We start from the raw sequence: 26,770 nt of genomic DNA, 5'->3' as shown, positions 1-26,770 counted from the left end.
CGCCGGCGGCGGCGACTGGCGGGGCGTCTGAGAGCCGCGTCGTGAAGCTCGAGATGATCATGGAGTCGCTCGAGTCGACCATCGGCATGATTGCGGACGCCGCTAATGGAGGCTGGCCTCGACTCGCTTGGAGCGGTCGGAGCTCGGCAACCAGCCGCAGCAGGCGTCGGGGCAGACGCTGCCGTCGACGCCCAGCTGCAGTAGGCGTCGGGGCAGACGCTGCCGTCACGCTCAGCGCGACACAAGCCGACAGTGCGAGAATGAGCTCCAGAGAGGGGGCTGTACATCCTCCTCTCAGGCGGCGGCGAAAGCAGCATGAGGTGATGTGCGCAGTTTCGGGGTGGGATAAAATTTCTGGAGAGGAGGAGTAAATCGTAAATTAAAACACCGCGAAAACTAGCCGTCGTTTCTCAGACCATGGCGTCTGCAGGTTCGCGATATATATAATCACATAAGTCACGAAAAAATACCCCGAGCCTGGAGGCGCGAGAGGAAGGAGGACTCGAGCCAGATAACCATCGATGGAGAACAACCACGCTGAGACAGCGAACGACAAGAGCCGGCGCCCGACCGCCGCCGGCACCGCCGCCGACGCCGAAGCGGTCGCGACGCCGACGCCGAAGGGGAGACAAGAGGTGGCGGCGGCGAGCAGGCGCAGCTCTAGGCCGCACGCGCCCGCAAAGAGGTCTCAGGCGATTCAGGGCGGCGGCGGCTGCGGCGGGCAGCGCGGATGTGGCGGCGACGGCTCCCAAGAGGCGTTGGCAAAGCGGCTTCCCGTACGGGTTTTACTCGGCTTACTCCACTCGGCCGTGTCTCCCGCGTAGGAGAGCGGCTGTGGTGCTGCGGCTGGCGGCCCTCGCGCAGGCAAGCGGCCGAAGGTGGAGGCCGCGGCCGCGTCGTCTCTGGTCGCGGGAGCCACTGCTGCGGAGCCTTCTGCAGAAGACACGCTCGCCTTCGGCAAGCGGCTGATGCAGCCGCTCGATCAGGTCGCGCTCGGCGCGGCCGGCGTCTGGGTCATCAAGCTCCCCGCGATGCTCGTCGGCGGCGGCCTCGGGAAGAGCTTCGACGACCTCACCGCGTCGGGCTTCCACCCGTCGAGCGTCGGCGCGACCAGCGCCTGCACCTTGACGGGGCTGTCCTCGTCGTGCGGGCCGGGCGACTTCGCGCTGCTGAAGGAGCACGTGCTGGGGCTGCTCTGGGCGGGGGAGGTGGGCGGCGAGCCCTCGCCCTTCCTCGTGCACGCGGTCTCGGCGCAGCAAGCGTGCGGCGGCGGCAAGATCGGCGCCGCCGCGCTGAGGCAGGCCGCCTCCGACACGCTCGGAGGCCAGCCGTGCCGCACGGTGCAGGCCGAGCTGCTCGCGTGGGCGGTGGAGGTGGCGGAGGCGGGCGGCCTGTGTGCCTACCGCGATGCGGAGGCGGCACGCGAGGCGGGGGAGCGACTGGAGCGCAGCCGCGCGATGATGCAGCCGCTGGATCAGGTCGCGCTCGGCGTGGCCGGCGACCGCGTCGACATGCTCCTCGCGATGCTCGTCGGCGGCGGCCTCGGGAAGAGCTTCGACGACCTCACCGCGTCGGGCTTCCACCCGTCGAGCGTCGGCGCGACCAGCTTCTGCACCTTGACGAGGCTGTCCTCGTCGTGCGGGCCGGGCGACTTCGCGCTGCTGAAGGAGCACGTGCTGGGGCTGCTCTGGGCGGGGGAGGTGGGCGGCGAGCCCTCGCCCTTCCTCGTGCACGCGGTCTCGGCGCAGCAAGCGTGCGGCGGCGGCAAGATCGGCGCCGCCGCGCTGAGGCAGGCCGCCTCCGACACGCTCGGAGGCCAGCCGTGCCGCACGGTGCAGGCCGAGCTGCTCGCGTGGGCGGTGGAGGTGGCGGAGGCGGGCGGCCTGCGTGCCTACCGCAATGCGGAGGCGGCACGCGAGGCGGGGGAGCGACTGGAGCGCAGCCGCGCGATGATGCAGCCGCTGGATCAGGTCGCGCTCGGCGTGGCCGGCGACCGCGTTGACAAGCTCGTCGCGATGCTCGTCGGCGGCGGCCTCGGGAAGAGCTTCGACGACCTCACCGCGGCGGGCTTCGACCCGTCGAGCGTCGGCGCGACCAGCGCCTGCACCTTGACGAGGCTGTCCTCGTCGTGCAGGCCGGGCGACTTCGCGCTGCTGAAGGAGCACGTGCTGGGGCTGCTCTGGGCGGGGGAGGTGGGCGGCGAGCCCTCGCCCTTCCTCGTGCACGCGGCCTCGGCGCAGCAAGCGTGCGGCGGCGGCAAGATCGGCGCCGCCGCGCTGAGGCAGGCCGCCTCCGCCACGCTCGGAGGCCAGCCGTGCCGCACGGTGCAGGCCGAGCTGCTCGCGTGGGCGGTGGAGGTGGCCGCGGTGGGCTTGAGCCATCGCATCGATCAGCTCAAGTCGGCTTGCGCCGTGCTGCGCTCGATCTCCGAGGACGGGCTGGCCGACTCGGCGGACCGTCTATGCGGCAACCTCTGCGTCGCGGTGCACGAGCAGAGCGAGGTGCCGACGGATGGAGAGAGCCGGCTCTCGGTGGAGCGATTTTGCCTCCGCTTGCTCGACGGGCTGCTCCACGCGCTCGGCGCGGAGCCGCTGCCGTCGATGTCTCGACTGCTAGCACCGGTGGCTGCCGCTCTCGTCGACAAGGAGGAGCATGCGACGCTGCGCACGATGCTGCCCGACGGCGACATGGAGGAGGCGCTGCGGTTCCTCTTCGGCACGTGGCAAACGCCGATCGCCACCCTCGCCCTCGTCGCGCGCCTCCTCGCCGAGATGACGCGGGTGGTGGTCAAGGAGCTGCTGCCCGCGCTGCAGATGTACGTTACGCAAGACGGCCGCAAGCCGCCGGTGGCGTGCGGCAGCGGCGCGGTGGCGACGCCGGCAAAGGAGTTCGACTCTGACACCAGCGACCGCTGCCCCGATGGCTTGCTCCCTTGGGAGTACGGGCCAGGCGACGTCGATCGCTGCGACTTCTCTGGCAGCTGCGCGTTTGAGCAGGCAGTGGTCGCCTTTGCGCGCGAGCTGGCCGTGCAGATGGCGGCGCGGCGCGAGGAGTGGCGGCGGCGGGCGGCGCTGGAGAAGGAGCAGCAGCACGCGCTCCGCAAGCTGGTTGTAGCGCCGACGGGCCAGATGCGATTCCCGTCGGGTCTCAGCCAAGAGGATCTCGTGCGTGGCGACGATCTTATCACGGAGCTCTCGAAGCTGATCATGCCCGATGGGCGCCTCGCAGAGGAGGGTTGCGGCAGCAAAGAGGTGAACGGGTTCGGCGAGGCCGAGCTCTTCTTCCGCTACCGCGACGGCACAATCCAGACGCCCAAAAAGCGCGATGCCTTCTTGAGCCTCGTGCACCGCGAGCTGCTCGCGCAGCGGAACGAGGGCGTGCAGTTTGGCTCGGGCGCGTGCAAGGAGAAGCCGTACGGCGAGGAGACCGTCCGCGCCCGCCTCACCTCGCCCGGCTCGTCGAGCGCTCGCTGCCTCGCGTTCCTCAACGACATCCGCGTCCTCGACCCGATCGAGTCGCAGCCGGTCGTCGACTACTGGTCGCGGCTGTTCGAGCGCGGCGGCGACACGCAGTTCGTGCTCGGAGGCGGGCCGGTCCACTATGACACGGTGGTCGAGTACATCACCGGGTACGACAACGGCAACCGCGTGCTCAAGGCCGGCCGGATGGAGGTGCGGCTGCCGTGGCTCGCGTACAAGCCGCCCGCGTGCGAGTCATCGACGTTCGCCACCTTCTCGTACGAGGCTCTTGGCTGCTGGCCGTCGCTCCAGCCTGACAAGTGCGAGAAGTGCAAGCTCGTCGAGTTCGAGCGCGAGAATGGCCACGTCACCATCATGGAGAAGAAGAACTTTGCCGCCGAGACCGCGCAGAAGAGGGTCGGAGAGACGTCGCCCACGATCACGTCGTACCCGAGCATGCTACACGGCGGCACCGCGAAGGGCAAGGTCCCGCCGCTCGTCGTCATCGACTCGCTTCGCAAGTCGCTCAAGGCGGAGTTTCAGGACACCCACTGGCTGCAGCGCATCTTTGACTCTGGCGCCGTGCTCCTCAAGAAGGGGCGCTGGAAGGAAGCGCCGGAGGCAGAGCGGGCCGCTTCGTCGGAGTGAGCGACGCCGTCCGGCCTCGTCGCAGCCCGTGAAGCGCCAAAGCCAGCGTCGGGCGGCCGGCGGCGAGCGGCCGGCCGGCCGCCGCGTCGCAGCGCATTTCTCGGAGAGGAGAGGAGAGTTGGACCGCTCTGTCGCAGCTGCAGCTGCGACCATGTCGTTGTGTTTTTGCTGATCGCAACTAAAGACTTTGAGAGTTGGACATTGGGTATCGACGGCGGTGGCGGTGGCGAGGCTGGCGTAGGAGTTGAGGCGAGGGCGCGAGCGAGGTGGCGACACGGCGGATGGTGGCGGTGGCGGTGGAGGCGGCGATGGTGGCGGCGACGAGAGCGGCCACCAAGGCAGCGGCGGCGGCGTTGTTGCGAGGGAGAAGCGCTTCCCTTCCGACAGCGGTAAGTGGCGAAGGTAGTGCACCAGGAGTGGACGCGTGTGGGCTTTGCAGCAGCAGCAAGGTCGGCAGAGGCAGCGACGAGTCCAGTCCGGCGCATGCTGCATGGACTAGACTGAGTGAACATTTCTTCGCGACTGATGAGAATGGGTGCCGAGACCGCCGGCGGCTGGCGGCGATGAAGGTCTGAGCAACGGCGACGCATGCTGAGGAGCGATGACGCTGACATCGTTTGGGTGACACGCCTCCACCTTGGCTTCTTTCTTTTTTTCTTTTTAAAGCTCGGGCCGCTGCGCAAACCCCTCTCAAAAAAATTGAAGGTGCAGCGCGCGTGCTGGGCTAACACGGTCAGTCAGGGATACTATGAGAAGAAAGATAGAGGGAAGCCGAGCATGCCCTGCCTCGGCGTGGACCGTGCCGCCGAGATGATCATAGGACATATCTAGATATAGCAGCATGAAAAAATGCTTAGCATGAAAAACCGGGCACACCAAACTCCCTTCCTCGCTCTCGATCCTCCTTAGAATTCTAGACGATCCACTCCCCCCTGGGGTTGGCTGGTCTCCGACACCTGATCGTCGGGAAGGGCCGGCTGGGCTCACGCCCGAGGAGCGGACGCTTGTCGTGACGCCCACGCGCCCGTGCCACTGGCAGGTGAACTGGGACGAATTCTTCGAGGCCTCATTCAAGACGGCTTGAGCTGGAGTAGTGGGCGGGGGGGGGGGGGGTGGAAGATCCAGTGGGATCGAGAGGGGCACGGCACGGGCGATCCGTGGGGAGGGGCGAATCGGCTGGGCCGCGCGAACTCGGTTTGACAGCCGACGAAATTGAGCGGGGAGCATCATGGACAGAGCGCGCGGAAGGCGCACGCAGAAGTAACATAGTATTGCCCGCGCGGCCGGGGCACCACTTAGGGAGCTATTGCCTATTGGCAACACGTCGTCTCTGATGCGTGTGATGGTAAAGTTGCGCTCTTGTGGTCGAAATAAGAGGGAGGCCGGGTGTTGTAGTATTGTAGTGAGGTGTTAAGGGCAAAGGTGTGCGACGCACGGACTAGAAAACAAAGAAACTGGGCGCGCTGGGTGGAGAGGACGGACCGCGACCTTCCCCCACCCACCAAGAGGTAGGTACCCGCGACCCTCAGTATCAGCGGCCTCACAGTGGCAGCGACCTCAGTATCAGCGACCACACAGTAGCGGCGGCCTTAATGCGAGCGACTTCAGGCGTGAATCGCCAATGCGCCAGAAATCGACACGGTGCTGGCATCGTGATAGATGGCGGTGCGAGACAACTGGTTCACCGAGAACGAGGTCATGTGGCCTGGGCAGGCCATGTCGCTCAAGGTGGAGGAAGTCCTCTTCGAAGGCCGCTCCAAGTTTCAGGACATTCTCGTCTTCCGGTCGTCGACGTACGGAACGGTGCCGCCATTCACACGGCTGCGCCCGCCGCGCCCGCACACCGACGGCGCTGCGGCTGCACTGTCACGGTGTGGTCCGTCGACGCCCTCGCCGGTCAGTCGCTGCTGCGGACGCCCGTGCAGGTGCTCGTGCTCGACGGCGTCATTCAGCTCACCGAGCGCGACGAGCACGCGTACCAGGAGATGATCGCGCAGCTGCCGCTCCACTCGCACCCCAACCCGCAGTCGGTCCTCATCGTCGGCGGCGGCGACGGCGGGGTCCTTCGCGAGGCCCTCCTCGCCTCTTGCCTCTCCTCTCCCTCGCGCTGCATGTATATGAGCAGCCGCCACCTACCAGCCTCCCTACCGCCGGCCGGCCATGCCCCACTGACACGCCCTACTGATGCCACAATCACGCAGGTCTGCCGCCACCCGGACGTCGCGAGCGTCACGATGTGCGAGATCGACGAGCTGGTCTGCGATGTCGCCAAGAAGTACCTCTCGCACTCGACCGCCACCGCCTTCGACGACCCGCGCGTGACGCTGGCGCACCGCTCGCCCCTCCCAAGCAGCACCTCCCAAGCAGCACCTCCCGAGCAGCACCTCCCAAGCAGCACACGCCGACCCCACAAGCCGCAGAGGCGGACCCGCGCCACCGCCGCCCCCGCGTGTCGCCGCCTCCCCACCGCAGCACCGTCCTCGACACAACACACCGCACCGGCGCAGCAACGCCGCCTCGACACGCTGCCGTCCCAGGTGCACGCCGACGCGGCCGAGTACGTCAAAGACAAGTGCGACGCGTACGACCTGGTGAGAGGGGCGGCTTGGGCCCTGCGACCTCCTCCGCCCTCTCTCCCCCACAACCCTCCTGCCCGCTGCGCGCGAGGTGATCGTCGACTCGTCCGACCCGATCGGCCCGGCAGAGACGCTCTTCACCTCCTCCTTCTACAGCTGCCTCCGCAAAGCTATGCGGCCGGGCGCGATCATGTGCAACCAGGGCGAGGGCCCGCCCCGCCGCACGAGCATCCCTCCCGCGCCGCGCCCCAGCCGCCCCCCACCCCCTCCGCTCCTCCGCCCCGGCAGGCGAGTGCATCTGGCTGCACCTGCCGCTCATCGCCGACTGCCTCCGCTCCTGCCACGAGATCTTCCCCTCGGCGAGACGTAGCCGAGACGCGCCCGAGATCCCCCCCTGCCGCTCCACCGAGCTCACTGCTCAACACACGCAATCCTCCCCTCTCGGCCCTGCCCCGTTTCGGCCGGCTCCTTCCGCCTGCATCGTTGTGTCCCGCCCTGGTGTCGCCACCCCAAGCCCCGGCCCACCCACCCTCGGCAGGTCGACTACGCCTACACCACCATCCCCACCTACCCCTCCGGCCAAATCGGCTCGCGCCCCCTCGCCCCCACCCCCCCCCTCTCCCGGACGCCGCTCCCTCCCTCCCGGCTCTGTCCGCCGTACGCTCTCGCCGCGGACAGCCCCTCCCTCGCTCCCGCGACAGGATTTCTGCTCTGCTCGACGGCGGCCGGGGCCGTGCTGCGCAGGCCGTTGCGCGAGCCGACCCCCGAGATGCAGGCGCAGCTCAAGTACTACTCGCCCGCCGCGCACGCCGCGGTCGCTCTGGCTCCGCGCGGGTCGCACGCCCGCCGCAGGCCTGACCGCCGCCGCGGCTGTCTCTAGGCCTTCATCCTGCCGCGCTTCGCCGAGGAGACGGCGCGCCTCGGCTTAGCACTGCGGACCCTCCCCGGTTACACCCTCCGACGCCCGTGCCGTACCGATGCCGCAGGTTGCCGCGGTGCGCAAGCCGCCGATGCCTTACGCGTGCACTTCTGGCGCGCCGCCGCTCCTCACTCGCTCCAGCCTCGCGCTGGCCGCTGTCGGGGTCCTTGTGGGCGCTGTCGCCGCGACGGCGCTGGGGAGGCGCTAGGGCGACAGCATTCGTGAGCGCGATGCGCACGCACATGAGTCGCCCGTCGCGCGCGTGTTGTGGGGATCCAACGCGCTATTATAGAGGGGGGCGGGGGGCTGTGAAATGTGCACCGCGCCATGCCCCCGCGCATCAAACCCGAACGACACATCTCGGCAGACTTTTGTTTTCGTTTTGTCAAATGTGCGCGGCGTGTTGTCTCTTTCCAAAACTTTTATATAGGAGGGAGCGAGGCGGGCTGCAGAACCACGGCGCACGGGCTGCGTCGGACTGAATGTGACACACACGTTGGTCTGGACGGGCGCCGCGGCAGTCTTCATCGCCTTCGTCAAGCCGTATGCGCTCGAGATATAGAGTGGGGGTCCGGCGCGTTGATCGACTGGATGGAGGATTACTGCCCACGCAGCTCTCACGGGGCCCCGTGAACAAGATAGTCCACCACACACAGCGGATACAATGGCAGCTGACGGAGTTTTCGAGTGTAGAGAAGCGGCAGAGCGCTGCAAACCCTTCTCCACCAGAGGAAGAGTTTGCCTCTTTTACGTTACTAGTACGACTTACTTATGATAGAAGCCGACGCAAACTCGCCGCGTGCCGCGACAGATTCGTGGACATATTTTTGCTTTCGGCCTTTCGGTTTCGCTCGAGCCCCGTGAGCCGTGTTTTTCTCGGCGTAGTCTCGGGTAGTCTCGGGTGTAGTCTCGGGTGTAATCTCGGGTAATCTCGGGTAACCTCACGTACTGGTCGCGCGAGGCGTATGTCAACGTGCCGCTGGTGACGACGGCGCGCGCGGCGCTGTGCAAGCAGATGGGCGCGCTCTTCCTGACGCAGTGGCGCGCCCACCGGCATGTGTGCGAGAACTTCTCGCCGTGGCGCAACGCCACCGAGTGCACGGGGATGCGCTTCTACCACTGGGGCGCGCTGGCCGGCTTCATCGGGCTGCTCGACGCAGGCTTCTACCAGAGGCCGCGGCAAGCGGCTGCTGACTTCACGATCACGTAGCGCGCGCGTTTTTCTTTTGCATAAACCAGTGTGTCAGAACCGCCGATGGCGGACACGCCAGGCTCACGCAGCCGCCGGAAGAGCCTCGAGACAGGAGACGGCTCGAGCGACACACACACACACACACACACACACACACACACACACACACACACACACACACACACACACACACACACACACACACACACACACACACACACACGACCTTGATCGTAAAAAAGAAATCAGCGTTAATTGTTGCGCCAAGGCACCACAGCCCGAGCAGCCGCGAGGAGCAGAGAAGCCTCTCTCAGGATCACAGACACCCCTCTCATCAGGATCACAGCACCGGCGCGCGCGCGAATTACGATACCGCGCTGGTGTCCCAGTCGTTGGTCTGACTGTGTTCCTTTAGATTTGCAGATCCGCCGGATTGTCATGGGGGGATTCTAAAACAGCTCCTGTGGTGGGGGCGACGGCTTCTGAGGAAGCCGTCGCCCGCGCCTTGCCTGTGAGTCGCGTGAATCGTGATGTGCGACCGCCTTTGTACATGTTGTATAGGGTAAATTTGGCGTGATCGTTTTATTTATTTATTTTGGCACGCAGCTGCGTAATCGTCGTGATTGCCTGAGCGATGGGCCCGGCCGCACGTACTTCGGCGCCGCCGCCAGAGCCGCCGCCAGTACAGATTACGCACGGCTCGCACGAGCCGGGTACATCTTGCGCTGTGTGGACTGGCGTTGGGTCACGTACACGTGAGATCTGGGGGTTGAAATGCGAATCCGCATCATGCACGAGCGTGTAGAGCCGCATGTATCTTATGCGCCAGGTCCTAGTGTGGATATGTGCCTCGTATATCGATGCGTGAGCGGGCCCGATTTTTCGGTCGCGGCACCCAATTTCACACCCCAGTCGGTAGGAGGCGCCGTGTAGTGCCGAGATATGGTAGGACGCGCGTCGGCCGCCTCCTCGTCGTCCGCGCCGGCGCCCGCGGCGGGTGCGGCCGATGCCAAGCAGCAGGAGGCGCTCGAGCTCTGCATGCAAGAACATCCGGAAGCGCCTTGCTAACGGCGCGCCCGTCAGTGACCCCGCAGCGTTTCTGGGGTGGCGCTCGCTGGAGCATGCCTGCAAGGAGGCCTGGGGCATCGACGGCGACGAGGCGAGAGAGCTGATGCGCGGCTGGGACCAGAGCGACGTATCGAGCACGGACGAGTGGGACGAGGAGTCGCTCCGGCGCGACGCGCGCATCCTGCTCCGCCGCACGCAGGCGGAGGCTGCCGCCAAGGCGGCGGGCCCGTGGCTGCGCGTGCTCTGGCTCGGCCGCCTCCCAGACCTGCTCGTGCAGCTGCACCTCGAGCCGTCGCGCCTGATGGCGCATAACCACCTGGGCAATGCGCACTTTGAGAAGGGTGGCGCGTACGAGGGCGTGCTCTGCACGCCGCGCGACAACGGTTTCACCAGCTGCATGCGCATGCTCACCGAGACCTCTGACGGCCGCAACATCCGCCGCGTCGACGTCAAGCGCGGCGGCGCGGTGGTCGCCTCCTTCTACCTCGCCGTCTTCGGTCACCCGGGCGGCAGGGGGCGCGCGGACACGGACGCCGACATCGAGGTGCCGGCGCAGCTCCTGCGCGACCTCTTCGACGGCGTGACTCACATGGCCGCGCTCGAGATCGACGCCTACGCGCTCTGAGAGCGCGCTTGCGGCCGCGCGGCGGAGCGCGGAGCGAGCGAGGGAGAGCCGGGCGGGCGCGGCGCGAGCGCGTGCGCACGCCCGCTGACAGTACAGACACGACTCGGAGGCGAGGGGCGCGGCGGTTGGCATGACTCAGAGGCAGAGAGACGCGGCGAGAGAGTATTGACCCTGGGCTGACAAGTGCTGGGACCGTCTTCGCGCCGCCGTCGATGAATTGCGACAGTTTACTCGACGGACGCCAATCGACGTCAAGCGCGGCGGCGCGGCGGTCGCCTCCTTCTACCTCGCCGTCTGCGGCCACCCCAGGCGCAAGAAGCGCAGCTCGACCGAGGCCGACATCGAGGTGCCGGCGCAGCTGCTGCGCGACCTCTTCGACGGCGTGACGCACATGGACGCGCTCGAGATCGACGCCGATGCGCTCTGAGCTGGCCGCGCGGCGCGCAGCGAGCGACAGGGCTGGGTGGGCGTCCTCTGACAGTACACGCATGACTCTGGAGGCCAGGGGCCGAAGCGCCCGGGGCACGACGTACGAGCCGCACTTGCTCGTTTCCACAAACAAAGCCGGCGGCAAAGCTGCTCGCTGCTCGGGACATATGTTATATCACTGTCTGAACACGAAAAATGTGTGTAACAGCGTGAACGGAAATACACTCCACACAATCATTTCTCTCTTCCTCTCAGTGTCAGTCGGGTTTTATAAAAACAGACACCTCGGAGTGATTCTGAGATCAGGTGTCGTTTCCCCTTTGGAGGCAGAAAGCGAATCCCCGGCCGCATCTGCCCGCTCGAAGCGGGGAACTCAGTCCCGGGCGCCCGCTCGAAGCTGGGGGCGCCCGCTCGAAGCTGGGGGCGCCCGCTCGAAGCAGCCGGCTGCCTGCGAGCGTGCTGCGGCCCTCTGCCGCCCTCAATGCTGTGGCTGGCCGCGATGCTGAGCCTCGGCCTCTCCTCGGTGCGCCCGCTCCGCGGTGTCGGCACACAGAAGCCCTCTGGCCGCCGCCGCGCTGGCAATGCGCTCGGAAAGCCGCCCCGCTGAGCGCCAATGTATGCCGGCGCAGGCGTCGATGCAGGTCCTTGTCTCGCCCGATCGCATCGCCTACCGCATCCCGACAGAGATGCGTTCGAGGCGCTGGTCAAACGGCTCAAGCTGCCTGGTGACCTGGTTGCAAAGAATCTGCGTCTCAGCTCTTCGGCTCATTGATTGTGCATGATTGCTCGAGTGGCTCGAATTGGCATCTCACCGCAATGCGAACCTGACTGGAGAGCATATGCAACACGGACGCAGGCTTGCCGTTGGCGACGTCGGTGATCAGTCAGAGGGAGGGGTCAGGTCATATAGTGACGCGCTCGATGGGTTGCTGCATTGACACAGGCAGCAAAAGCATCGCAGCGGAGACCTTCTCATGAGTGGCGGCTCGCACCATGCGGCAGTGCGGACACCAGGTGCGCGAATTTAACAGCCATTCCGTGGTTTTGGCACTGTCTACCAACTTTGGTACAAATCGACTTGGTCTGAGCACAGCTAGCTGAGCCCTGGCCCCTGCGCTGCGTTTGAGCCTCCATTCTGAAAGTGTACGTAGAAGGGAAGGCAGCAGGTCCGGCTTGCGAACTCCGCTGTGCGCCGACAAGCGGTATGGCGCCGAGGAGAGGCCATTTTCCTATTAGAAAAGGCTGTCGAGCGCAAAATTTTCCTCGCTGCGCGCCCAACCATCGTGGGCACGCAGAGCGCCGGGGCGCCTGCGGCGCCCATTTTTTGAAATGTCTGCCACTCGCCTAACCTGATCTCAGAATCACTGGCCGACTACACGGTGAGCCATACGGACCTTGCAGTAAACCTTTTCCTTCTAAGCAGGGCTACACAATGACCCTATAGTGTGGGGGTGTTCCTGGCGAGTTGCGATGAGTAGGATTAGATTAGCCAATGTTATTTTGAAGTTCATATATGAAAATACCAACTTGCCTATGTGCACGTCTCCGCGGCGGTGGCCCGGAGGCGGCCCGGCGGAGCGGTCAGAGCAGCACTGCGCCGGCCGGCGATCGACCCTCGACTATAACACGGGCTCTATTGAACGGCCTCAAGGTGCTCTCTAGGGCTGCCCTATTCCGCTCGCCCGGCTACGTCGCCGGGCTTCGAAGGAAAAGGTTTCGCTCGGCACGGCGTCGGAGAGCAAACTTCGGCGTTCGTCCTATAGTGGAAGCTGGACGCACGTAGGCAAGTGGCCCATGACCAGGCGGGCTGCTGCTCAGAATCTGGGCTCTCTTGGCGCTCGCTCTCGCGCTCTCCATAACCTCTTTGCCCCCTCCCTCCCGCGCCGACGTTGGGCAGCCCGACCACGACAACGTCAGCGCCGCCGGCCTGCAACTCGAGGCGCCGTTGAATGAGCACGAGAGCCGGTGTGCAACGGCGGCGCGGGCGATGTAGCCCAAGGTGGCGGCGGCGGCGGAGGGGGCGGCGGCGACGGCGGCGATGGCCGCGGGGTCGGCCCGCCCGCCTTTGCTGCTGGTGCTGTGGGCATCATCACAGCTCAACCTGAAGTCAAGGTGCAGAAGCTTCAGTGGGCACTTTTCGCGTCCTTTGCCACGTATATGGCGCTGCGGACCGGTCTACCGGCCCCGCCCCTGATTGTGTTCTCTTCCTCGACTCGACCTTCCCCTTCCTCGACTCTCGACCTGATGCTGAGTTTCCGCACCAGCGCAGCTCAGTGGCAGTGTGCGACCAGGGCCAGTGGTAGACAGTCACGACGTGCGTCAGACTGCTCTCTCTGAGCGATGACACTAGCAGTAGCATTGTCAGTGTCATCGGAGTCACTTGTATTTACGACGCCGCCACGCTCGCAAGGGCTGCCTAAGCGCCTAAGCACCCTAAGCACCCCCCGCTCGAGGCCGCTTAGGCGCTTAGGCGAGCGACGGCCGGCTGCCCGGGGCTGGCGTGCCTCTGCCGTGGGGTGAGCGCCTGGGAGAGCCACTCTGCAAGTGGTGTGCGAGTGTGTAGCCTTTAGCGTGCAGTCGGCCCACTCCTCGTGTCCGCTGTCAGCTGTCACCACCGGCTCGCTCAAGGAATGGTCAAAATGACATCGCACATGACACATCATCAACACCGCGCACACACACACACTGCACACACAACGAATACAAAAAGACACAATATCACAACGTGAAGAGCCCACAAACGGTCACACACACAAGAGCAAGGCGCGCGCGGGCAGGGGGGGGGGGGAGCATTCTGTTGGCACAGCTGCACGGACAAACCAACAGTCGCTCACCCCCGACGCGCTGGAGACACCGAGTCGACGTATTTCAGGGCGGAACAGGGCGGCGGTCGGCGCCCTCACACATTCTCGGGCGCGTCTGTAGAACCCAAACCTGAGGTCAGTATATCACCGCGTCATCCTTGGCCGCGGGGGTTAGAGTCAGCGAGGAGGAGGAGGAAGAAGAGCGATGCAAGGCCCCTGGCTTCGAAAAGAACATCTTGGCGGACTCCTCGGAGGTCAGTCGCGACCGGGACCGGCGGACTTTTCTGGCCATGGGCGATCGCTGCATGACCCGCGCCGCCATCGTTTGGGCGGCTCGAAGCTGCGGTGAATCGGAGAAGTTGCCGAAGGCCTCGTTCCCCGACGCCATACTTTGCATCCTTTCCCGCTCGTCCTCGCCGAGGTCTGCGAGCGCGCTGTAGCAGTCGGTGAGGACAAACGTCAGCTCGACGACGATGACGGTCGCAGCAGGCAGCACGACCACGATAAAGAGGGCGGCGGTGAACTTGTCCTCTCCCACTTCGGTGAGGCGGAAGACGTCACCCGCCGTCCCGTCTATCCATTCCTTGAACGGCCCCTTCATTGCAATAATCAGCTTGCAAAGCGCGAGCTTGCCAAGCAAGTAGAGGTTCCACCCATTAAAAAAGGCCATGGCGTTGGTTATGAAGTAGCGTTCCACGGCGGTGCGGTCTCCGTCGAGGCTCTCGGCCACCGTGCCCGCGTTTGCAATCAGCCACAGGCATGACAGCAAGAAGGTGAACAACGTGATCGCCAGGATGTGCAGGAGACTCTCAGGCACCTTCGGGCCCGCGTTCAGCACCGGGAACCACTCGTACAGCATGTAGATCACCGAGTTGCCGCTCACCCAAGAGAGCATCATCTGGATTAGGTTGGAGAGCTCGATGGCGACGGAGGAGAGGCCCTTCGGTTCGCCGTCAGCGATCTTCGCGAGGTAGATCTCCATCTGCGCGAGCTTGGTCGAGATGAGCGCGCCTCCGAAGCTGACCGAAAGCATGTAGGCGAAGGTCATCCGGGCGGTGAAAGCGGGGTCCAAGCTCTCGCCAGGCACGCCGGCGCAATCGCTGCTGAAGAACCAGTCGTAGGCCGTCTCGTCCCAAAGGAACATCTGCGCGGCGCACGGTGGTGTGAGGTGCTAGTCTCGTCCGCTGTCCTGCGTGGGGCTGGCGGGGAGGCATCCCCACACCACCACGATGGAGAGCGCGCGGATGACGAGCGCCAGGAAGTCCTCGCAGTAATCCTCCATCCAGTCGATCAACGCGCCGGACCCCCACTCTATCTCGAGCGCATACGGCTTGACGAAGGCGATGAAGACTGCCGTGGCGCCCGTCCAGACCAACGTGTGTGTCACATTCAGTCCGACGCAGCCCGTGGTTCTGCAGCCCGCCTCCCTCTGCTCCACCAAGAAGGCGAGCGCTCCGTATGCCGCATTCCAGCCGACTATGTAATTCATCACCGTGGGCACCAGCTCTACGCCGCGCACGGGCTTGCGCCCCGCCCGCTGAGCCCGCTCGATGTAATCCTCGGCTAGGTGCTTGAAGAGGCCGCCCACCGGCACCAGGCAGAGCACGAGCAGCAGCCACTGGTGCGAGGTGGCCGGGTGCTGTACTGCGGGCAGATCGATGTCATCGTAGAACCAGGGCGAAGAGAACCTCAAGATGAAGCCCTTGAGAGCATCACTCCACACGCGCGAGACGACGAATATCAGCGAGCCCACAAGCAGCCCCCCCACATCATTGGCAGCCCGCTTCACACTTGCAGCGGCGCGGTATCGCAGTCGGTCTCCACAGGACGGCTGCGCCGGCGCCGAGATGGAAAGCTTCCCCGACTCGAGCAACGCCTCCTTGGCAGCGGTGCGCATCGAGGACGAGGCGCGGCGCCTCAAGCTCGTGTGCCGCGGTCGGCTGTTACCCTGACTGTCCACGAACGGACGCGCGCAAACCTCGATGCTTCGCTGCAGCATCAATGATTCCTTGCCAATATTCGACCCCAAACAAGGTGCCACCGCCTCCCCGCCGCGCCACTCCATCCTACCGCTTCCGTTTCCCTGTTTGCCCCAGTCATCCTTCACACCGCCGCCACTCTCCTCCCCCACCCTCGCCACCCGCCTGTCGCCACCACCCGCGGCTCCGCCGTTGCCCTCGCCACCCGCTCGCTACCGCCCTCCCCCCCACCTCCTCCACACTGCCGCCGCCGTCACTCACGCCGCCGCCGTCACTCACGCCGCCGCCGCCCTCCACCTCGCCCACGCCGCCGCCGCCCTCCACCTCCCCCACACCTCCGCCAGCCTCCACGCTGCCTTTCCCGCCGCAACCCTCTCCTTCGCCGCCCCTCGCCCCCACCGCCCCCCTACTCCACCCCTCGCCCTCCCCCCCGCCCTACCGAACCACCCACCGCCCGCCCATGCCGACTTCCGCCCTCCCGCCGCCCTCCCCCCTTCCCGCCCCTCCGCCCTCGCCATCCCCCATCTGTGCCCCTCCCCGTCCGCTCCCTCCCGCTTGGCGCCCATCCCGCCCTCCGCCCTCGCCCTCCGCCCCTGCCCTGGCTGGCCTGGGTGGCATCTCCTCATCATCACGCGCCAATTGGGAGGGAAGTGGACGGGGCCCTGAGCCGACCTAGCCGCCAAACGGAATGGGGCGCCCAACACGTGCCGGATTACTGTGCCCTCCCCGGTGCAGCCTTTCGGTTCGTGAAGGGTCGGTGCGTGTCGTGACCCCCTGGAACAACCGTACTCTCCCGCACCATCTCCGTTGCTCGGTTTTACAACCTTGCCACCACCGGGAGGCGGCCAGGGATCATAGACTCGGTCGAGAGACCCCACCCAGCCAGATTGGCATCCATGCCTTTCTGGACAGGGTGGCCCGCCACAAGGATTGCCCGCCAAAAGAAAGCCAATTCTTGACTTGGGCCCTCAGCCTGCGGGCGGCCTTCTCTCGAGGTCTCGAGATACACAAAGCGACCAACCACAAGGACCCCAGGAATTGCGACTCGCCGCTTTCCTCCCGCTGTGATTCTGTGTGAGCTCTGTGTCTTGACTTGCCAACAACAAACCTAAAAACAAACCTTAACCCTTTTGCTTCATAAGGGTCCTGAGGACCAAATCTCGATATATCTCCAGTCGTAGCGGTGGAACTTTAAAACGGATCGGTAAATATTTAGCCATGTATGAGAGGATTACGCCACAGTGTCGTTTGAGTCGACAGTAAATCTCCCACAGCCCACGTAAATCCGTCTTTTTCAGGCACCCGGAGCCCTCCGCGGCCGCTTCTACGCCGGCGAAGCACCATCAAGCTGCTGTACGGCCCCGGCATCGCCTCCCCTGGCTTAGCTCTCAGTCAAGATATTGAGCACCTGGGTGGCCTCTACAATATACTCACTGACACTGAACCTCCCAGAGCTCGTCCCGGTCCGTCACGGCCATCCTCGTCCTCCGGCGGGCCCCCGGCCGCGGCGCGGTGCGGCGGCGTCACAAATCCGACCACAGAGCACCGGGACGCGGTCGGGCGATCTGAGGCCCAAGTAGGCGAATGCATTGCCCATCCAGGGCTATCACCTGGACCTATCAACAGGCGCCTGCGGCGCCGTGCTCAGGAGTTGGTTTTCACTCGCTCGAAATGTGTACGTAAAAGGGTTAATAAATAAATAAATAGAGCAGTCATCTCCAGGGAGAGATGGGCGACGCACACGAACACAGAGGGTCAGTGTTAAAGAAAGAAAGAAAGAAAACACACAACCCAAGGGAGGGAGGGTCAGTGTTAAGGTGGCAGTCCGGGTTCTGTGAAGAGGGTCGCTCGTCGAATGCGAGCCAGTTCGCTCGCGACGCCGACGCCGACGCCGCCGCCGGAACGACCGCGGCGGCCGGTCGAGCGGCCGCCCCGGCCAGCGGCCGTATCGAGCCTGCCCGTCGCGAAGGTGCGGACCTCACGCGCCCCACCGGCCGCCCGCGCCGCCGCGCCCACGTCGCTCTCTCGAAGCCCAGCGCCACGCCGCTACGACTCCCATCGCGACGACTCCCGTGCTCGCTCCTGGCGCAGGCGATCGACTCCTGACACCCATCGAGCGGATGGGCGCGTTCCCGCCGCGACCCGGTACTCTCGAACGACTTTTGAGGGCAAAAGGTGCCGCCCGAGCCCATTCCCGCCGCCCGCCGCCCGAGATCAGCTGCCACCGGCCAGCGCGCGCGCGGAGACCTGCCGCGAGCGCCTCCGTGGCCCTAGCTGGGGTGATTAGCAAGCGCCTCGGCACTTTAGATTCGCCCCTCGGGCTTTTCCGCGCGCGTGATCAGTCTCGCGTTCTCTCCTTTTTCAGGCGCCTGTTTTCGGCCTCTGAAGAGCAACCGTCGAGGCGTCGATGCTCGCCTCCACGACCGCGCCAGACCTCCGCGATTGGGGCGCCTTGTCGACGGGATCAATTGTTATTCCGAACACATTTTTCTGGCATTTTACTCGCACGTCGGCGACTCTTAGTCGCTTCTCCGTGCTACGAGGCCTCTGTTTTGTGTCCGCGAGGACTAGATCGAAACTAACATTTCGGCACATTTCAGTTAAATGCCAGAAAAATGCGCATTCACTCACAATTCATGTGTATATGAACGGTGCCGACGGGTTTGGCGAGCATCGAAGCCGTCCAGGCGCAGCAACGCGACGGATTCGGAGGCCGAGGGCTCCGAAAGAGCCTCCCGAGCGAGGCCGGCGCGGTCACGGTGCCGTGGCGGCCACCGACGTCGCCGGAGCGGCACTCCCGGGGCGCCACTCCCTCGCCCGGTCAGGCGGGGCCAACCACAGCCCGCCTCACCGTCCGTGGAGCCTCTGTGGTCCGCCGGTCCGGCTTCGACTTTCGACCCTCCGGGGGCTGCGCGGAGCAGCCCCGCGGAGCCTCCCGGATGCATCGGCACACCGTCGTCCAGGACGACGGCGCACGCGCCGCCCAGCGACCGGGCGGATCGGCCCCGACTAGGGGCGGGCCCAGCCGCGCGGAGAAGACCATCCCACTCGCGGTTCGTCGCACCGTCCGCTCCGGTTTTCGTCTCGAGCGGGTCGTGAGACGGCCGCGAGAGCGAGCACCGCGGTCACGGTACCGTGGAGGCCACAGACGTCGCCGGAGCGGCACTCCCGGGGCGCCACTCCCTCGCCCGGTCAGGGGGGGCCAACCACAGCCCGCCTCACCGCCCGTGGAGCTTCCGTGGTCCGCCGCTCCGGCTTCGATTTTCGACCCTCCCGAGGCTGCTAGAGCAGCCCCGCGGAGCCTCCCGGATGCATCGGCACACCGTCGTCCAGAACGCCGGCGCACGCGCTGCCCAGTGACTGGGCGGGTCGGCCCCGACTAGGGGCGGGCCCAGCCGCGCGGAGAAGGCCAGCGAGCTCGAAACACGTCGCCGCGGCCGGCCGTTTCGCAAGCCTGAGCGGGTCGCCAGACACCCGCGAGAGCCAGCAGCTAGAGCGCCGTCGTAGCCGCAGATCGAGTCGAGGAGCTTGATGTCCACGGTAGCAGTTGTGGAGAGCGGTGGCACGGTGCGTGTAGACGCGTCGATTGAGGGCTCCCTTTCGAAACGCGACGGGTACGGCATGACAACTGCCAGTACAGTTTTACGCCGGCCAGCGTGAGAGCACAACAGGGAGCCGGCGACCCGTACGCTTTGCGCGTGGCGACTGGTGGCTGTCTGGAGCTCGTGTGAGCTGGGCCGACGCGTGGCCGAGCCGAGAGGACCAGCGAGCGACCACGTTGGCGATGAAGCTTGGCGGCCGGCGCCTCGTCGCCAGACGTCACAGCGGCGTGGACGTAGGAGTGTGCGGCGACGAGTACCGGCAAATCCGGCCCAGTGTGGCCGGCAGCTGCCTAGCGCTGGCCTGTGGCCGGCGCCGCGGTGGCGGATAAGGCGTCTCGCCGCCGTGGCGGCGGTCGGCAGGTGCGAGCGTGATGCCATCTTGCGAGACGACACCCGTCTCGCAAAACCCGGACTGCCACCTTAAAACAAACAACAATGCAACGAGGATTTCAGAGTTCGGCCATCTTGGGACAAGAATAATGGCGCAGCCCACGACGACGCCGCGCCGGCGGCGTGGCTCGCTGCTCACCTCCTATTACGGCGGCACGACGGACGCCAGCGGCGCGCCGGCCGAGGCCTCCGTGGATCCCTTGGACGACATGAACATCGACACGGACGGCTTCAACGCGCCAAAGTACGTCGGCTCGCTGCTGCAGTACAAGAGCCTCGAGCAGCTGGTGGGGCGCGGCAACTCGATGGTGTCGGAGATCAAGTCGCTCGACAGCGACATGCAGATGCTCGTCTACGAAAACTACTCCAAGTTCATCTCGGCCACCGATACGATTCAGGAGATGAAGGAGCGCGTCGACGGGATGGAGGGCGCGATGAAGGCGCTCGAGGACAACTTTGGGTACATCTCGCGGGCGAGCGAGGCGGTCTCCTCATCCTTCTCCGCGCGGCGCGGCGAGCTCGAGCGGCTCAACACGGTCAAGAAGACGCTCAAGAAGCTCCAGTTCCTGATGGACCTCCCCGCGCGGCTGCAAGACTGCATCGCAGAGGGAGAGCTCGCGCTGGCGGTGCGGTGCCACGCAAAGGCGGTCAAGATCATGGCGGCGGCGGGCAAGCACGCGGCCGGCTTCGACGGCATCCGATCCGAGTGCGAGCAGATCATGGCCCGCCTCTCCTCGAGGTTGCGCCCCGTCGCCCCTCTTCGCGCCGTCGCCCCTCTCCGCGCCCCTCGCCCCTCTATCGCCCCTCGCCCCTCTCCGCGCCCCTCGCCCCTCGCCCCTCTCCGCGCCCCGTCGCGCCGCCCTCGCCTCGCGCGCCTCCGTCTCGCCCCGCCCGTCTCACCCGCTCACCCGCGGCCGCCCCTGGCCCCGCCTCCTACCCCAGCCTGCACGAGCGGCTCGAAGACGAGTCCCTCCCGCCCGACGCCCTCTGCGAGACCGTCTGGCTCCTCCTCCGCCTCGGCGGCAGAGAGGACTCCCTCCTCCCGACCTTCCTCGAGCGGCGGCGCAAGGCACTCACCACCGCCATCAACGCCTTCACGCCCGCGGTCGGCGCCGATGCCGCCGCCGACGCCGACGCCGCCGCCGACGCCGCTGCCGACGCCGCCGAGGGCGACGCCGCGGAGGCGCCGGAGGCTGGAGAGGGCGACGGCGCGGGCGGGCGCGGCGAGGGGCTGTTGCCCGCCCGCGCGCCGACGCGGAGCGTGACCGCGGAGCACACGCGCCAGCTGGGCGCGCTGGTGGTGCCGCAGCTGCTCGAGCTCGTCGCCGCGTGGCGCGACAAGTTTGGCGGCGAGGGCGGCGGCGGAGAGGCAGAGGCCTCGCGCGAGCGCAAGGAGGGGATGCTGGCCGAGTGCGTGGGCGAGGTGTGCGGCGCGCTGCTCGAGGCGGTGCGGCAGCTGATGAGCGAGGAGGCGGTCCCGTCCGAGGAGCTGCTCGAGGGGTGTGGCGAGCTGCTCGACGCCATCGCGCCGCTGCACGAGGCGACCTCCGCCGCCAAGGGTGTGCCGCTGTGCATACTGGCGCATGAGTGAGATGACGTGTTGACATTAGGAGCTCCCCGCCGCCAAGCTGCAGCTGCGCGCGACGCGACTCGCAGAGGGGCTCGCGCGCCGGTCGGTCGAGCAGCAGCTGGCGCGGCTCGGCGACCGCCTCTCCGGTGCGGTGGAGGAGATGGCGTCGCCGGACCCGGACGGAGACGCCCCCTCCGGCTCCCTGCACGCAGAGCTGCGCGCCGTCGGGGGCACCGCCTCACTGTGCGTGCGCGACGCCCTCTCGCTCGTCGCGCCGCTGCTCGCGCCGCTCTGCGAGCAGCTGCGCACGCGTGCGGACGGGATGGCACTCCACCTCGTGCAGCGGCTGCGAATGAATCGAAGGAATCGAAGGAAGAGAATTGAGAGAATTAGGCGCTCCACCTCGTGCAGCGCCTGCACGCGGCGGTGCGCTGCATGCTCACAAAGGCGCTCGCGCCGCGCCGCGCCCCGCGCGCCGTGCTGCTCTGCGCGGGCTGCTGCCTGCAGATGGCGGCCGGCGGGGTGGCGGACGTGCCAGAGGCGCTGCGGCAGCTGCTTGCGCCGCAGGGCCTCGCGGGCGCCGCACTCGGCTTCGATTCGGCGGCGCTCACGGCAGACTTCCGTGCGGCGGCCGACTCGCTGCTGCAGCGTTTCGTCGAGATGCAGGCGCAAGCCCTCTCGCGCCACCTCTCGCGCCGCGTGCAGGCGACCGGCTGGCTCAACCGCCCTCCTCATTCCTCCGCCGCCATCATTCTAGTGAGTTCCGATGGTGCTAGGCCACCGACTGGCTCAACTGCCCTCCGCCGAACGGAGTGACGCCGCTGGTGCGCACGCTGGTCGCCGAGCTGAGGGCGATGCAGCGCGTCGCCGCCTCCCTCTTCCCCTCCGAGCCGCTCAAGCCGATGCTGCCGCAGGGGCCGTTCCCCCCGATGACGCCGCTTGAGCAGCAGCTCGCCGTCAAGCTCGCCGCGTCGGCGGGCGGCGGGGGCGGGACGGCGTCCATCCAGATGGACCTGCAGCGCATCTTTGCGCGCAAGGTGTCGTTCGAGGCGGGCGGCTTTGACGGCGGCGGAAAAAACGCTCGCGGCCGCGAGCCCACGCTGGGCGGGATGGTCGGCCACGTTGCCAAGCTGACTCTCAAGACGCTGGTGGAGGAGGTGCGGTGCGCCACCTTTTCTAAGCACGGCTTCCAGCAGATGCAGGTCGACGCGGCGATGCTGCGCTGGGTCCTCCCCGCCGCCGCCGACGGCGAGCCCCTCCTTGCCCTCCTCGACGAGGCGTTCCTCTCGTGCCAGGCGCGCCATCGCCGACCGCCCTCGTACCCCACTCGCCGCTCGCCTGCCCGCGAGTCGAACCCCTCCGCTCCGCTGCAGGAGCGCTCTCTCGAGTGCGTGCCGCTCGAGCACACCGTGCTCGAGGCCTTTTGCGAGAACGAGCGGCGCAGCCTGCTCGCCGCCATCCACTAGCCGCGTGTCCCGAGTCTTCGTGTTTTGGAGGAGCGATGTGTGTGATGGGCGGGAAGCTAGAGGGCACGCGGGGGGGGAGGCGGGCGCGCTAGCCGCTGGCGTTGCGGCGACACCACACGTGATAGTGTGTGCTGTTCTCAGGCTAGGTCTGCTCTTCTGTTTTGAAGCCGCTGAAAGTGAAACGCAAACTCAAGACACCATGGTCCATGCATGTTGCATGCCATGTCGGCATGTGGGGGGGGGGGGGGGCATGGCGCATGCGCACGGATATCTCGACACTAGAGGGTGTGTTCTTTTCATATCTGTTTTTGTTTGTGGTTTTGACCGTCTGACACTGAAGACTGAGGTTTGAGCCCTGGCTGTAAGCACAGGCACGAGGCTGTCAGGTGCCGTTTCAGGTGATCTGTCGCGAAGGTAGCTGTCGGGCACTGTCCACTGTGAGTCGTCAGGCACACTGTCAGGTGCCTCTGTCAGATCAGCTGTCAGGTGCTGTCAGTGCTGACTGTCGGGTGCTGTCGGGTGCTTGTCTGACAGGCGAAGTGCTCTGGTGCTGTCGGGTGCTGTCGGAGCTGTCGGTGTTGCGGCTGTCAGACGCTGTCGGAGCTGTCAGAGCTGTCAGTGTGCTGCTGCTGTCAGACGTAGGGCCGGTGCTGTCAGGCCACAGGCGCTGTCAGGTGGTGCTGTTGGGGTGCTGTCAGGCTCTGACACTCACCAGCCACACTTATGACACTATCAAGAGGACGCAGCTTCCCCCCTCCTACGGCGTGATCACCCCGGCGGCGGCGGCCGCCTGGGGAGCGCAGATGGCGGCGTGCAGGCGCAGGCCGCGGCGGCGGCACAGGCGGCGGCGGCCAACCCCACCCCGACGCCGTAGGCACATACTGTAGGGCCCCAGAAGGATAGCTGGTAGCTTCATTTGTAGTAGCACAGCCGCCGGTGCTATACGGAGAGGGGTCTGCAGAGAGAGGTGGGGCGGGAGGAGACCCATGACCATCCCATGACTACATGGACCACACTCACATGTCTTTGCATGTAATTTTGTTATACCCTCATGGGGCACAAGAAAGAGGCTCTACGGGGTCTGTGTACGGTCTGGGTGCTGCTATCGGGCTGTCAGCGCTGCTGTCAGGGCCACTGTGTGCTGTCGGGCTGTCGGGCAGCTGTCAGGCTGTCACGTTAGGGCCTGACAGCGACGGAGCACCTCGCCTGTCAGACTCTGCTGTCAGGCTGTCAGATACGTGCTGTCAGGCTGTCAGAGAAAGTGCTGTCAACGCTGTCAGGCTGTCGGGCACTGACTGCCAGGCGCTGTCCGGGGTTTGCTGTCAGGCTGGCAGGGCTCAGTTGACCGTATGCGAACGAGACACCAGCAGTTAGGTTAGGTTAGGTAGGAAGGTGAAGAACAAGGTCACAGATCAGCGCAAAAGAATTCGAACAGCCACGACGTGTTGGAGGCCGACACGACGTCGCCGGCGGCTGTAAAGCAGACACCGCTCACAAGCAGCCCCGTGTGGATTCCTGAGAGCGTGCGTGTGCACGTGGCAGAGGCTCCCTCAGCCGACTCGGTGGGGACGGTCCACACACGGACGAGCCAGTGATGAGCTGGTCGTCTCCGAGCGTGTCCACGCGGCGCCTGAGGGAGGGTAGAGGATGTAGAGTTTGTAGAGTTGACCCCAGTCAAGGTTATGGGAGCGGCCATAACAGGTGTTATGGCTGGCTGCTCATAACACCTCATAACACCTCATAACACCTCATAACACTCATAACACATCCCACTGGTTGTTATGACAGCGAGCATAACAACCTCATAACAGCTGTTATGTGTCCCACGGATTTTTCTTTTGGAGCCACGCCGCGCGTATCCCGGCGTTCGCCGGTAAATTCTTCTTTCGGAAATTGTAAAATTCTTCTTTCGGAGCGCCCGCCAACCATGGCCTACCGGATGAAGATGTTCAAGAGCCAGAAGCCCTCGTCGGTTGACCTGCGCGTCTCCGACTTCAAGAGGGTTCCCGGCTTCAACTATGTGTCGGCGGAGGACGAGCACACGGACAACTCGCTGTGTGCTCTGACATTCGAGAGGCGTGGGCCATCAACGCGTCAAACGGCCTGCAAATCTACGCGTTTCCCGAGGGATCGAAGGACGAGTCGGCGACGTTTGTCAACACGCCGAAGATGTTTCAGAGCGTCATGTCCGTTTGGTGTGCCCGGCCATCCGACCTCGGCTCGGACATGTGGCTAGCCGTCGTCGAGATTCCGAGCAAGCCGCGCGCGGGACCTGTTCCTTTTTACCCATCTCACAGTAGAGGTGTCCGTTTTTATTTACTCGCGCGCGGCAGCGAGCGCGCGAAGCGAAAATTCCAGCGGCGAGCAGTTCGGTGTGGCCTCGCTTGCGTCTCGGGCCATAACACCGTGGATCCGGGACGGCTCTCTCATAGCAGCCCATAACCGACATGTTATGGGTGTTATGGGTGTTATGGGGCCGGCCCCATAACACCCATAACAGGCCCCATAACACCCATAACAACCCATAACATGTTATGGGCTGCTATGCCCCGAGAGCCATAACACCATAACAATAACTGCGCCTGGGGTCAAGTAGAGCGCTGTAGAGCTGTAGAGCTGGACAGCGCTGTAGAGCTGTAGAGCTCTACATCCACCGCGTGACGAACTGCGTGCGTTGTAGAGCGATGTAGAAAAAAAATTGCTTTTGAAGAAAAACGGGCACGCATAGTCTCCCCCCTCCATTCTCTCCCCCCTGGCGTGGCGCGCCTCTCCCCCAGCTCTCGGTATCGCGTACTGCACGAGGCTACCGTGGGCCCCGCCTGCGCGCTGGGGGTTCCCTGCCCTGTCGGGAAGCCTAGCTCTTAACCTGGGGTCGCTACCTAATGCGGGGCGAATGAGTGATGAAGTTAGTGCCTTGGTGTCCGTTCCCCATGGTGGCTTCCCCTGGTCTCACGACCATGAATGAGAGCTCTCACTCCCAGGGTACTCCCGCGTATCTCGGCTCCCTTATCCCCCCCCTCTTCCCTCCCCTTTCTCTCTCCGAGATGACCCGTGCGCTACGTGCCTAGGTTCGGTCCTCGGGGAGGGGGGATTGGCGGTGTGTCCTCGCGAGTTGTTTGTCGCTGGACGCCCGACAGTTTCGATTTCCCTCCTTAGCGCCCCGGGTAGAGCGTGGCCTCCCCTGGAGCCTGCCACGCCCGTTCTGTCTAAGCCCAGGGTTCAGCTTTCCAGTTGATCCTTATCGGACTGGTGAGTTCCTTCTCGCTGTCAGTGTGACGCCCCGGCAGTCATTGGCGGCGGTGCTACACACACTATGCCTGGATTCGTTTTCTCCAAAGGAGTGACAGCTTAGCGTATTGTTGCACTATGCACATAGCGGTTTAGCAGGAAAGAAATTTTCGCCATCGTGTTTTTCTTTTTGTGCTTATGGCAGTAAAAAGAACTGCGTGCGGCAGGCTCGGGCTCGGTCGATATCCCAGACTTCGACTCACATCTTCATTGCTGCGGTGTGTGCCCGGGGAGGCGCGGCAGCGGGGTGGATTGAGAAGGTCTCAGAATGCAGAGAAACTGCAGGCGTGGGCAGAGGCGCGCGCTGCAGTTTCTCTGATCGGGCTGCTGGCGGTGTGAGCGCGGGACGGCGTGGTGAGGCGTGAGGCAGGCTATTGTTGTGGAGTGCGGGCTGCGTCGTTAGGCGTATGCGTGCCCATGGTGCTGTATGCTGTGTGTGCAGGCAGGCTGGCGGTCTGTGCAGCAGAGAGCAGGATGAGCGCGCACGCGCGCTCGTGCGGGCGTGCGTGCGCGCAGCGTGCCACGCGCGCGCCTCGTGCAGTGCAGACAGGCGCGAGGCGGCAGGGGCGCAGTGCGGAGCACGCGGGCTGAGCTGTGTGTGCAGGCAGGCTGACAGGCTGTGGAGCAGACTGAGCGGATGAGCGCGCGTGCGCGTGCGTGCGGGTGCGTGCGTGCGTGCGCGCCTTGCGTGGTGCAGGATCTGTGTCGTACTCGCGGCGCGTCCTGGTACAGCCGCTTGTGAGATGCCAGAAGCAG

The 26,770-nt window shown here is 65.4% G+C and overlaps 3 protein-coding genes across 3 annotated transcripts; all 3 read left to right on the top strand.

Annotated features, from left to right (window-relative positions):
• Positions 1–5,765: 5,765 nt before the first annotated feature.
• EMIHUDRAFT_461445 (spermidine synthase) lies at positions 5,766–8,811 on the top strand (the record flags this gene model as incomplete). The annotated part of the gene is made up of 11 exons (XM_005770784.1): positions 5,766–5,909; positions 6,032–6,166; positions 6,308–6,424; positions 6,644–6,697; positions 6,774–6,890; positions 6,976–7,041; positions 7,221–7,269; positions 7,384–7,496; positions 7,563–7,595; positions 7,669–7,764; positions 8,563–8,811. The coding sequence occupies 11 exons, from the start codon at positions 5,766–5,768 to the stop codon at positions 8,809–8,811; spliced, it is 1,173 nt and encodes a 390-aa protein (XP_005770841.1).
• Positions 8,812–17,549: 8,738 nt separating this feature from the next.
• Positions 17,550–18,299, top strand: EMIHUDRAFT_448052 (hypothetical protein; the record flags this gene model as incomplete). Its single annotated transcript, XM_005770783.1, has 3 exons — positions 17,550–17,667; positions 17,790–17,873; positions 18,064–18,299. Coding segments are annotated over 3 exons (419 nt in total), but the record flags the coding sequence as incomplete, so codon positions are not given.
• Positions 18,300–19,760: 1,461 nt separating this feature from the next.
• EMIHUDRAFT_631970 (hypothetical protein) lies at positions 19,761–22,726 on the top strand (the record flags this gene model as incomplete). Its single annotated transcript, XM_005770883.1, has 6 exons — positions 19,761–20,429; positions 20,633–21,230; positions 21,301–21,585; positions 21,654–21,965; positions 22,037–22,555; positions 22,634–22,726. Exons 1-6 carry the CDS (start codon positions 19,780–19,782, stop codon positions 22,724–22,726), a joined length of 2,457 nt encoding a protein of 818 aa, XP_005770940.1. The 5' UTR covers positions 19,761–19,779.
• Positions 22,727–26,770: the final 4,044 nt, after the last annotated feature.

This window comes from Emiliania huxleyi (genome assembly GCF_000372725.1).
Source record: "Emiliania huxleyi CCMP1516 unplaced genomic scaffold EMIHUscaffold_4, whole genome shotgun sequence".
In the NCBI taxonomy this organism is placed as follows: Eukaryota; Haptophyta; order Isochrysidales; family Noelaerhabdaceae; genus Emiliania; species Emiliania huxleyi.
The sequence above is the reverse complement of the archived record's forward strand: the minus strand, read 5'-3'. Positions and strand labels throughout refer to the sequence as shown.